At 35.9% G+C, this 12,975-nt stretch overlaps 1 protein-coding gene across 1 annotated transcript in view; it reads left to right on the top strand.

Annotated features, from left to right (window-relative positions):
* LOC125856504 (ATPase GET3B-like) overlaps window positions 1-12,684 on the top strand; it is a 33,248-nt gene extending 20,564 nt beyond the window's left edge. Inside the window, exons 11-12 of the mRNA XM_049536066.1 lie at window positions 11,838-12,011; window positions 12,401-12,684. Coding sequence (XP_049392023.1) covers window positions 11,838-11,975 — 138 coding nt within the window. The 3' untranslated portion in view covers window positions 11,976-12,011; window positions 12,401-12,684. The remainder of the gene's footprint in view (window positions 1-11,837; window positions 12,012-12,400) is intronic.
* The last annotated feature ends 291 nt before the right edge of the window (window positions 12,685-12,975 follow it).

The raw sequence follows: 12,975 nt of genomic DNA, 5'->3' as shown, positions 1-12,975 counted from the left end.
TCTCAATGTGCGTAGTCTTCTCATGAAATATTAGATTTGAGCATAATGTTGATAAAACACAGAGTGATAAAATTACAGTGTTGAACTTCCCAAACCAAGCTTGCACAGACTATTTCAGACCATAGAGTGACTTACGTAATCGACATACAAGTAGACTGACCTTTTCACAATGCAATAGTCGCCGAAAAGTGTTCAAAATCTAGTATAAAGTATATGGATCGTGTTGGAATCAATAGACGAGTCGATATTAAATAAGAAAGTCATTGTTAGATTTGATGGCTGAAAGTGGTCACAATCTTAAAATTAAAATTATATAGGTAGGGTTGGAATGATGGCACGACCTAACTGGAGAATAAAAATTATATAGGAAAAGTCAGATTGACGACACATCCTATTGAAAAAGAGAAATAATATGGGTAGGGTCGGAATGATGGCACGACCCCTACTGGAAAAGATAAATTATATGGGTAGGGCAGTGTTTTGGACGGCGAGAGGCGACAAAAGGCGACAAGGGCCTGCCACGCGGCAAGGCGAGCGGCGAGGCGCTCGCCTTTTTGAATCGAGGCTCCAATTAATACCAAAAATTAAAAATATTTAATTGCATATATAAATATCCAAAATCTCAATAGCAATAAGTCAATAACATATATTAGCAAATATTTCAATTCAAAAACTAAAAGTCTAGAACTTTAAAGACCCAATAATTCAAAAGACAATACTAGAACTCTAAAAGTCTATTCTTCTTCAAAACTATCCAACTCTTGAAGATCAACATCCTCTACATCATTATATTGCTCCTCATCTTCTTCCTCCTCATAGTCTTCATCAATTAGTGTCCGAGTCCTACTTGAAGTTGAACTTGTAGATGTAGTTTCTACTCCTTTGCCCTTGTCAAGTGCACTTGATCTTGATGAAAGTCCCCTAAGAGGATAGATACTCTCATCAGCTCCAATTGCCGTAGCAACACTACCCCAAGTTAATCATCATCTTCATATACTAGTTCATCTTCTTGATATTCGGGGAATCCAACTAACCATTCATTTGAATCATCAATGTTATCCAAGCGAATTGGATCAATGAGATCACATAACGACGTTTCAATGTTCTATTGTACTTAATGTACACTAGATCATTGAGATGCGATAGTGCAAGCCTATCCTCTTTTTGGAATGAATCTGCACATAAGTTATAGATATTAACTAATAGATATTTTGATAATAATATAATATGAAAATTAGGATATAAATTTTTTACTTACGTGTTCAAACACACTCCAATTTCGCTCACATCCGGATGAGCTACAAGTTAGGCTTAATACTTTCATGGCAAACTTTTGCAAGCTTGGTGTTTCACTACCAAATAGTGACCACCATTCAACTATAATAAAATAAATTTAAAGGTTAATGAGTATAAATAAGTCAAATAATTTAAGTAAGAGCTAAATCAACTCACTTACCCGGTGACCTTGTGTCTCTAGCTCTTTTAGCCGGACCACAACCAAATAGTCCATCCGCCATTTTGTACCTAGGAAGCTCAGCGACTAGTAAATCTTGTATTGCTGTATCGGGGATCATCTTCTCAATACATGCATAATACTCAGTCCACAGACTTTGTAGTAAAGTTCCCTCTTCTTGAGCTTTATAGTACAATCCTGGGTTCAAAACATGACCTGCAGCATGCAAAGGCCGATGGAGTTGGTCTGACCACCTTGCATCAATAGTTTCAAACACTTTCTCATATTGCTTCTTAACTCCACGAAAACCCCGTGCAATAGTTTCTTTGGCTCTATCCATTGCTTCATAAATATAGCCCATTGGTGGTTTTTTCTCCCCATCCACCAAACGAAACACTTTTGTCAAAGGACCACAAACTGTAAGTGCTCGAACAACATCATTCCAAAAGTGGGCAGAAATAATAAGATTGGCAACTTCTTTCCCCAAAGTTTCCTTTGCAAATTTACTTGAAGTCCATTCAGTTGAGAGGACTAAAGTTCTCAAGTTTTTTCTTTGTATGTACATAGCTCTCAAAGTTAAGAAGGCCGTTGCAAATCTTGTCTTGGCCGGTTTCACCAAATTTCTTTCCTTGGTGAATTTTCTCATCAAGTTTAACAACAATGGCCTTTGACTAATGTAAGAATGGATTATGATGGCCTTCTTAAAAATTGTTAAAGTAAGATTATATTAATTAGTAGCTAATGAGTATTAAAATTGACTAGAAAGAAAGTTAGAGGATAGGAGAGTGATATTACCGGAAGCATATGGCTTAACCTTGAATATGTCACCAAACATCAAGTTGATGCAATGAGCGGCACATGGAGTCCAATAAATGTGTGGGTACGCACCCATCATCATGCTTCCCGCTTTAACATTCTCACTAGCATTATCGGTGACAATTTGTACAACATTTTCCGGTCCAATTCTTTCAACAGTGCTTTCAAACAACTTGTACATTTTGGTGGAATCGGTAAATTCACTGCTAGCATCAACAGAACCAAGAAATACACTACCGATTGGAGAATTCACCAAATAATTGATGATGATTTTACCATTTCGTGCCGTCCATTTGTCCATCATAATGGAACATCCAAACTTTGTCCATTGCACTTTATGCTCATCAACAATTTTTTCCACTTTCTCCACCTCTTTTTTAGGTGAGTAACTCTAACTTCATGGAATGTAGGAGGCTTTGTTTACATCCCTACTCTATTCAAATAGGGCAAAACGTCGCGGTGACTCAAAAAATAATGAATTAATTTAATTTTAAAAGAATTTCAAGAATAAACGAATTTTAAAGGAGTCGCCACCTAATTTTAGAAAAAAACTAGGAAACCATTAAGTGATCTACGAAACCAAGATTCTAGGTAAGGGGTTCAAGTTATTTCGAAGGGAAGGTGTTACGCATCCTTCGAAATCCACAACTGTGGGTCCCGACTGAATTCATTTTTTCAAATTGAGGAGGTAAAAATAGTATACAAATATAACAAACATGCAATATACACAAGTAATAAAACAAACAAGTAATATGAGAAACAACATAATATTTGCCTATCGTCAATAATATACACAATAAATAATAAAACAATATAATTCGAACTTTGTTCGAATAGCTCTAATGGGAAGCAACTCTGCGTACCTGTAAAGACACTTAGTAAAAGTGTTAGTACTAAATAAATATAAATAAAAATAAATAAATTAATAATAACTTAAAAATAAAAACCCGTCTTATTAACTTGGGAGGCCTTGGAAATCAACGGTAATTTCTTCATCGGCCACTTTTAGCAAACAATACGTATAAACTTAAACTAAATTTCCGCCTTTTACAATGTAGAGGCCTCCAAAATCGACGGAGAGATTTTCTCATTGACCATTTTGAACTCGTAATTTTCAAGCATAAAATTATATGAAATTAACAAAATGAGATGAAAATAATACATGTAAAAAATAAAAAATTAAAAACCAAATGAGAACAACAGTACAAAGTAATAGAAATGAATAACAACAAAACAAAATAAAATAATAATAATAAGAAGAATGATCAAATAGCAAAAACATAGTTACTTAAATTTTTAGTAAAAGTGCACACAATCATGAATCAAAAGCGATTACACATACCAAAAATAGAACAATAATGAATAAATAAAGCAAATGTAAGCTCAAAGCAATTGACAAACTAAAGATAAAATAAAGTAAAACAATCATATATATATATATATCAATAGTCAACGGTAACAACTGTAATTAAGGAAATCAAATAAAGTAATTAAGAAAGAGTAGCGCCAGTCTGTAAATAGGCCATTTATAATTCAAACATCACTGGCAAAAAAGAAAGAAAAAAAAATGAAAATACTCAAAATGAACAAATCAAACCCATCATTAAAATAATCAACAGATAACACAAATAGTAACTAAACTTGAACTAAAATATAAAGATAAAAGATGGCCGGAGTTTGAACCCTTCCGGCCAGATCTAAAAAGAGGAACGTAGTGAAAAACGTTACCGGAGATGGAGCCACACCGGTGGTTGCCGGTTGTTGTTGTTGTTGCTATTGTTGGAAATGACTGAAGCTTTGAGCTTAGTCGGAGTTATTTGGTGGAGATGTTGGATTGAAGCTGCTGGTCGCAGCAAAAATGGTCTGGTTCCTCGAGCTTCAAGCTCACTGGTGTGCTTGATTTCTAGTGATTTGGAGTTGATTTTGGGTTGTTGTTCGCCGGTCGTCTTCTCCGGTGTGTTTGGCTTCAAGTTCACTGATGGGGCCCTGGTGTTCTGCTGGTTCTTGGGGCTTGAGGACTGGTTGAAGCCAAAACACCTGTAAAAAAAAGGAAGAAAACGTGAAAGGGGAAGGGGAAGGGGACTGGTCGCGTCCTGGGTCTGCTTTGCTCCGATTCATCGGAATTTGAAACTCCTCGCCGGAGCTCCTGGTTGCAGCGAACAAGGGGAAAAGCAGGGGGTTTTAGGGGTGGTTGTGGGGTCTGGTTTGCTGGAGGTCTGGTGGTGTTTGTTTGTGAGCTCGAAGCTCGTTGGCTATCTCACCGGTGGGGCCATGGTGGTTTGCTGGTGAGGCAGTGGTTTCTGGACTAGTTCACTGGAAAAAGAATAGGAAAATGGGAGAGATGTGAGCAATGGTAAGGGGAGAAGGAAGAAGGGTTTCTGTGTGGTCTGAGAAAATGGAGAAACTGGGTAGGGTTTCAATTGCCGGAGCTTTGCCGGATTTCGGGGTGGTGGCGGCTGGAAAGTTTTTCTTTTTGAGAAGAAAAAAATTAGGGTTTCTATCTGAAATTGTTTTTCTCAATGTCCAAAATATTATCCACCATCCTTGACCTGATGAATAAGCCATTGTTTATATAGAAAATAAAAAATTACCTATAGTACAGTACCATTCTTTTAAAATTGTGCGCCAAAATCACTAGCTTTTAAAAATATCTTGTGCATGAAATCTTATCCTTATTCGAATGAATTTCTAGGCTGTGCAAAGTATCAAAATTAATATTAACAAATATAACAAATAAAATGATTATTAAAAAGTATAATGAACGTAGCTAATGACATGTAAAAAATGCAATTTATCAGAACTAATGATTTAATCAAAATGAATAAATATTTGAACGTAGTCAACTGGTTGTGACAAGAAATAATGTAATTAAAATTAACTGATAAAAAAAATATCCTAAATTTTGATAAATAAGGATAGTTATCGATAAACTTATTTAAAATTATAAAAAATGTATTTTGAACTATTAAATAAATAAAACTTAAAAGTTACGAATTTTAAAAATGTTAGGCCAAAATTGGGTGTCAACAGGCTTCATTCCGGGGCCATGTAGTCCTACTGTCTCAATAAATTTATCAAATGATTTGTGATTGACACTATTAAAAGGGAACCCCACATCATACATCCATATTGCAAAAGCACTTACCGCACGCTCTCTTAGAATTTTCTTTGTTTCATCAATTCCTCCTTTTTCAAAGCCTCCTTTTTTTTTTGAAACTAATAACATTTGTATTTCATTTAGTACTTAGGTAGTACTGAAAAACCATATTTACAAAAGCAGAAAGGAAGTATAATCTATCCAAAAACTGAACCAAATCTAAATGGATCCTAAAACATCTATGATTGACTCAGTTTCATTGGAGTAGACATTTGTACACCAAAAGCAGAACAAAATACACTTAAGCTTTACTTCTTGCAAGTTGATGTTCCTATTCTCAAAACATCTCTCGTTTCTCTCCCTCCATGTAGTCCACCAAATACTAGCAGGGATCATCCTCCATCTTTCTCTGTTTGTAGCCCCAACTCCAGCCATCTCCCAACTGAATAGAGTCTCATCAATCTTGCTAGGCATACACCAAGATCTGCCTCTGAGATTAAGGAAAATCTGCAACAGCTGCTCAGTAAAGTTGCAATGTAAGAAGAGATGTCTCACTGTCTCATTAGCCTTACCACATAAGGAACATCTGTTGCATAGAGAGATTCCTCTCTTGGCCACATTATCCAATGTCAAAACTGCTTCATTGGCTAGTAGCCATGTAAAGCATGCCACTTTGTGTGGCACTTTGATCCTCCAAATTTGCTTCCAAGGCCATTTGAAGTCTTGAATGCCACCAGGACTTATCTGTTTGTATCCTACTTTCACCTTGTAACTACATTTGTCGTGCCTCTGCCACCATAAATAATCCTCGCCTGTTTGTATACCTTGAAAATTCTCTAGAACCTTAAACAATTCAAGTATTCTGGGAATTTCCCAGTCATTCAGATTTCTTCTGAGGATTAGATCCCAGCGTTGTTGTGTCCACATTTCAGCGACAGTCTTCTGTTGGTGTTGAGCCAAAGTAAATCAAAGCCTCCTTTTTGTGTTGATTTCTGCGGAAAATAGAGATTCATAGGGCCTTTCGTCACATTCCGCGCGGTGGATGATGCATCTCCACTAGAAGATATCTTTGGAGTTTTGGAGGGAGGCATCATTTCCGCATATTCATCATCAAGATCATCAATATCAATATACTCTTCTGGCTGCCTCACTTGAAATTTGGGATTATTAGCGATTTTATTTTGCATATAAGCCCTTACTTCTTCTCTAATCGCCGACGGACAAGCTGTACATTGTTTAACATTCTTGAAACTACCCACTAAATGTTGCTTGTGTTGAGTTATTCCACCATTAAAAGTACTCCCACAAAAGTTACAATTAACCGAATCTTTCGTTGCTCCTTGAGTACCATAATTACATCCAATGTCCCTCTTTTTGCTAGCATCCGCCATTGAATTCAATCAATTCACTGTTTATGGACAAATGAATAAATAATTATAGAAGAATTAATTTTTTTTTATAAATTATAGGCAGTAAGCAGTGACAGTGAACTGTGAACAATAAAACAGAGGAAAAAAACAGAGCAGTGAAGGCAGCAAGCTACTATATATCAAAAAGAAAGAAGAAAGAGAAACGAAGAAGAGGACTGAACTCTGAAGAGAAGAAACAAAAAAAGAAGACAAGAAGAAATCTGAAGAAGAAGAGAACTCAAGAAGAAGAAGAACTGAAAAGAAGAAGAAAAAAAAGAGGTATACCTGGCAGCAACTTGTGCGATGAAGGAGGAGAAGAGACGCGAGGGGACGAGGAGCAGCAACTCGAGCGACTGAAGGTGGAGAAGATATCGCAAGGAGTTGAAAATAGAAAAAAAAACCCCTAATTTTGACTAATATTATTAAGTCAAATCTTTTTTAAAATTTAAAAACCAAAATGGCGTCGCCATTTACGTCGCCTTTTTGATATCGCCACGCCTCAGTGTAGAATGGCGAGAATGGCATGCCTCGCCTCGCCATATTGCCTTTGGTGAATGGCGCTCGACATTCATAACACTGGGGTAGGGTCGGAATTATGGCACAACCTTATGCAAATCAAATTTGAGGAGTCACCAAAAAGACAAATGGAACTATGCAAATCAAATCGAGTCACCAAAAAGACACACGGAGCTATGCAACTCAGATATGAGAAAGTAGTTTGGAAAATTCCACGGTACTATGTTACCTTTCTCAAAAAAAAAATTCCACGGTACTATGCAAATTAAATATGAAAAGTAGTCATGCATAGTGCTACACAAATCAGATAAGCAAAAAAAGTAGTCACAAGAAGGATGGCACGGTGCTACACAAATTAAATATGAAAAAAAATAGTCATCGAAAAGATGGATGGTGCTACACAAATTAAATATGAAAAGAAGTAGTCATCGAAAAGATGGACGGTGCTACACAAACTAAATATAAAAAAATAATCACCAGAAAAGATACACGACGGATCCAACTTTTGCTAACATAATCATTGGCCAAACGGGCGACATATATGGGTAATAACCGCCCGCCGACAGCGGAAGCTCTTTGATTGTTTATCAAGATCGTAGAGGCTCTGGTACCATGTGAGAAATATAAGAGAAGAATATTATTGAATTGTGTTGTTATCTACATTATTACATAGAGACTCTATTTATAGATACTACAATACAATACAATCCTTTACCATTTACTACTATTTACTACTTCTATTTACTAGTCCTATTCTAAGTAGGATTATATATACCTATTCCTATTCTAACAACCTCAATTTCTCCAATTATAGGGTTTCATGATTTCTTATGGGTTCTAATTGAATTTCAGTTTATTCTTTATGATTGATCTTATTATGCATGATTTGATCATAATTCAATGTTTTCAAAGGTATTTTCATGAACCCAAGCTATGTAAGTATTTTTATGATCATGAGTCCTGTCTAAGCTATGTCTGTATGCATGCATTATGGTATGAAGGTTTTCATGAATTAAGGATGCTTTCATATAAAGTATCATTCAGTTTATATGATTATCATGCTTTAGATGCATTAGGATAAAGTCTCTCAGATTATGTTATGTATCATAATTTTAAGGAACTATAATTATTAAATTTTCCATGAATGATTCAGTATTATCAGATTCTTACTGTTTCTATGATTATGCATGTTTTCCGTTGGGAGGCTACTTAGCATCGAGTGGACCTTGGGATGAAGGCTCACCTGTTAGTACAGGCATGAGACCTTTACTAACAATCCCTTTGTCCCAAAACTACGTGGCCCCATAGGACTAAGTCTTTACAGACTTTTGCTAGTGGATCCAACTTATCTCAGGCTCGTGGTCCTTATCTTGGCAAGTAGGACACTCTCTTTTCGGTGTGTGAGCAGTACACTAAACTCCATGGTGTAGTTCACATGGTTTATATCGGTTAACGGTATCTCCCACATATGTTATGATTTTCAGAATATTGCATGATCTTGTACTATGTTTTCAGAATCAGTTCATCAGTTTTCATATTATGTTTACTTGGTCATTGCATTGCCATGTTTTACAAACTTATCATGTTATATATCATGTTTATGCATTTTCCCATATTTAGTACATTCCGAGCACTAGTCGCATACTTTCTTCCTATATTGTTTCATAATATAGGTTCTGATGCATCTTATCAAGTGCGTGGTTAGTACAAACTCTTATCAGGTTAGCACTATTTTGGTGAGTCCTCATGGTTCGGGGACATACCACTTATAAGTCCTTATGTTCATTCAAACTTTACTCTCAGTTTCAGATTATTTGAGTGATCTAGAGACTTGTCCTAGCAGCTCACTTATGTTAGAGGCTATTTCAGACATTAGTATTTTCGCACATGTGTCTTGTACTCGGATCTCTCTTTTATGCTATGTCTAGGCATTTGAGACTTTATTCCGCTTTTCATGTTATTTCAGTTATGCCTGTTATCTCAGGGTCATGCTATGTCATGTGGTTAGCTTGGGGTCACTCGTGGCTCTAAGTACCATGTCATGTCTAGGGGGTAGTCTTGGGTCGTGACATTCCTTCATGTGTAGTTTGCAATGTATTACATACTTTTTTTGCATTATTGCATGAAGACTGACTATACTCATCAGGTCCAAAGCCACAAATAAGAACCTTTTTGGATTTGACATTATTTTGGACTGCCTTGATGTCTTCATTAGTGAACTCATCCCTTGTCTTGGGACCAGTTTCTCTCCTGTTGTCATCCTTGGCCATTGAGATTTTTGGACCTTGTTCAATAATATTCCATGGCTCTAGGTCCTCTCCAACAATAAAGTCCTGCATCCCGACCTTCCACCAACCGTAATATTTTCCATTGAAGGATGGTGGCCTTGTGGTCGATTGTCCTTGAACTCATGGTAGTGCAGCCATCTTTAGTCTTTCAAGGTGTTAGCCTTTTGAAAGAACCTGCTTTCGTACTAATTGTTATTTTATGTTTTCACTTATGTATTGAATAAGCAGGTTCTTCAGTTACTATTCAAGAAGTAAATGTGGAACAAATAATCAAAACAATGGTTTTTACATGGAGAACTTCTCGCTCCCGGGAGTCAACAGCCATGACCTACCCCGTCGGCTTTTCTCCCAACTTTCCACTAAATTTGTTACTTTTTAGGCTACAACTTTATAATCAAGGGACTGCTTCATAGACCTTTCCCCTCTACAAATCTCCTAATTGTAGCTACTTGTTTCTATACTCTACCAGTCTTGAACACCCTTACAATTCAAACACCTAATACAAATTTTCTATGAATGTAAAAGTTTACAATTTAAGCTCAAAGAATCAAACTTGAGTAACTGTAATGATAAATCTTGATGGGAATTCTTCACGCTGCAAGTTGACTGTTTCTGATACGAAGTCACTCAGAATAAATTCTCTCTTTAGGTGTTCTCTTCTTGCTGTGTGGTTGTCTTCAATAGCATTAATGCAATGCTTTGTATAGGAGTAGGAATGACCGCTTCTTGTTCTCCTAATCCTTGAAGAATAAGTTAAAGAATCGAAGAACCTAATCCAAGTTTGATTTGGTTTCCATTTGTGCGTCGGCCTCTTTGTTTTCTCCTATTTTTGATGCACTTTCCATGTGTGCAAATATGGTAAAATTTCCATCTTGATTTCTTGTTTTTTTAATTCATGTGATTTAGCCGAAATCCCAATTCCTCAAGGAATCCTTCATTCACTTAGAATCTGCTTTGCGCCTGATCAACAGTTTTCAGTTGTCTACTGTGAAGGACCTGGTTTCTTCACTTCTCGCAGTGTACTTATATTGTTAGCTCTTGCAGTGGACATGTTAAGGAATTGATTCTTCAGTAGTTGTTTGTCATAAACAATACCTCTTTCTTATTTGAGACGTGTAACATCTGGTTCTAGCATCATGTTTGTTATTCTTGTTAATCATCAAAACTCCATATGTGGTTCCTAGCTCAACATATATATTGACGAGTACCTACTCTACGTACAATTTAGAAACTGTCTCCATTTATCATATCCAACGGGTTCGTACATGTTCCCTGTTCTCTTTCCAATTCATATTGTGCAAATTCCAAGTCTCCTTTCTTTTATTTACTTTTTTTCTTTTAATTTATGCGGTTGATTCTCTTATTTATCAATGAAATTTAAGTTTTCTGCTGTACAACACAGCTGAAACATTTTTGACAACTTCCAGTTGCAGTATTTTTTTTTAAATGAATAAACACTTGTGGTTTCATGTTATAATAAATTTTTAAATATATATAATTCTACAAAGATTTACTAGTCAACAATAACAGCAACTAATTATTTTTTACTATAATTCTCTTTTATATGGTGTGAACAATCTTTTCACATTGAGTATAGATTATTAATTTTTGCAAAATTTGGACAAGACCGAAGAAGTATTACTCTTTACTCTTAGTTTCCAACTCTTCTTGCCTTGTTCCATCTTGGAATTGCTTGGACTTTATTGTTGTGGTATTCTTTCTTTTTTTCCCCACAAAACTGATTTGATTGCCATTGAAATCTGATTACATATGAAGGAGGGCTAGGCCTAGCCTTCTATAGAAGATGTATACATATGACAGAAACCAAAAAAGTTGGCCCAAAACAGTGGGAAAGGAAAAGCTTCAAGGAGGCTCATATTGGAGCCTTCTCGATTTTCTCATCTCGACTTGAAATGATGGGAATTGTCATCTTTCGGTAGTTAGCAAACCTCTGATGGCGGTTGGTAAGTCTCTATACTGTATATATACCTTAATTACATCAGTGTTATGCCTCATTGAAGCCAGTTTGTCCACTACTTTGTTAGCTTCTCTAAATCAGTGCCTAGTAATCACTCCATGGTCTATTACTTATTTCTTTATCTGTACAGGAAGCAAAATAGAACTAATATAATAATGTTACTGAGAATTTTCTTCATGCAGATGATCACTTCGTTTTTCTTTAATATGCATCTTAATTAACTTGCTGGACTTTTCTATGTAGTTCTAACTAGGAATAACTGATGGTTGAAGTATCACAGGACCAAAGTCGTGCTCTGGATATGATCCAGAATGACCCAGAGCTCTCTAGCCTGATGTTGGTCCAGGCACCCCTTGTTGATGTAGAGATCAGAGGTGTTCCAGCTCTTCAGTTTTTAGGGGACATTGTCTGGAAATAAAGAAAAAGAACATGACATTGCATCAGCTAATCAGATACATTCTTGTAAGTTGTATTGACTATCCATTTCGTGTGATTTGTCCTGTTCACCCATGACGTTAAAATGTTACTCTAGAAGTTCAGGCAGTAACCTTTAGATATCTCCTCTGCAGCTTACCTTAGTTGTCTCTGGGGATTATTGCTAATTTGACACAGCACTATTGCATTGGGTCTTGTCCTTTTATTCTTTCTTTGAGATGACTGAGTGGACATTTCTTTTATTTGTTATATGTATAAACAAAGTATTAACTCAATGATGATATCCTGGAATTGTGATGGAAGTGTCAAATGGATGCGCATATGCTGCAGCCTTATCATTTCTTTTGCTAATGTTTGTTTTATTATAATCTGCATTTATACAAGCTTCTTTTTCTGAATGATGCAGATGTTTCCAGTCACATTTGCCAACAAACTGCATTGATGGACTATGAGCACCCAAGTCTTTTGATGGTCTTGCTCTAACTAGTGAAAACAAATACATGCGATACTCGTGTTATTTTACTAAGGTACAGGAAAATACAAACTGGGAGTTGTTGAGATGAGTCAACAAAAATTGGGCTGAAAAGAATTATTTGTTTTCATATTAGTGACTTGACATTTGAAATAAAAAGAACATGGCAAAGCGCTAGTGAAACAAGTAAACTGGATGTCAATCTCCCTTCCTTTTTTTTTTTTTTTTTTTTTTTTTTTTTTTTTTTTTGCGGACATAGTGAACTTGTTTTGTTGTATAAAATGGGTTGTACGATGCTTTGTATTTTGTGGATTTCGAAACTGCTAAGAAAAGGCTTGTGACTGTGCGTATATAGATATGCTTCTGCCTTTATGTTCTGTTAAACTTGGTATACTAGATTTTTCTAGTTCTAATAAATAAGTAAAATATACTACAACGCTTGCTTTACACCCTAGACCCCTCTCCCCTCTGCCTCAGTTTTTTGTCGAAAGGCATTACTGTAACTTATGAC

Source organism: Solanum stenotomum, chromosome 2 (assembly GCF_019186545.1).
Source record: "Solanum stenotomum isolate F172 chromosome 2, ASM1918654v1, whole genome shotgun sequence".
Taxonomy (NCBI): Eukaryota; Viridiplantae; Streptophyta; class Magnoliopsida; order Solanales; family Solanaceae; genus Solanum; species Solanum stenotomum.
The sequence above is the reverse complement of the archived record's forward strand: the minus strand, read 5'-3'. Positions and strand labels throughout refer to the sequence as shown.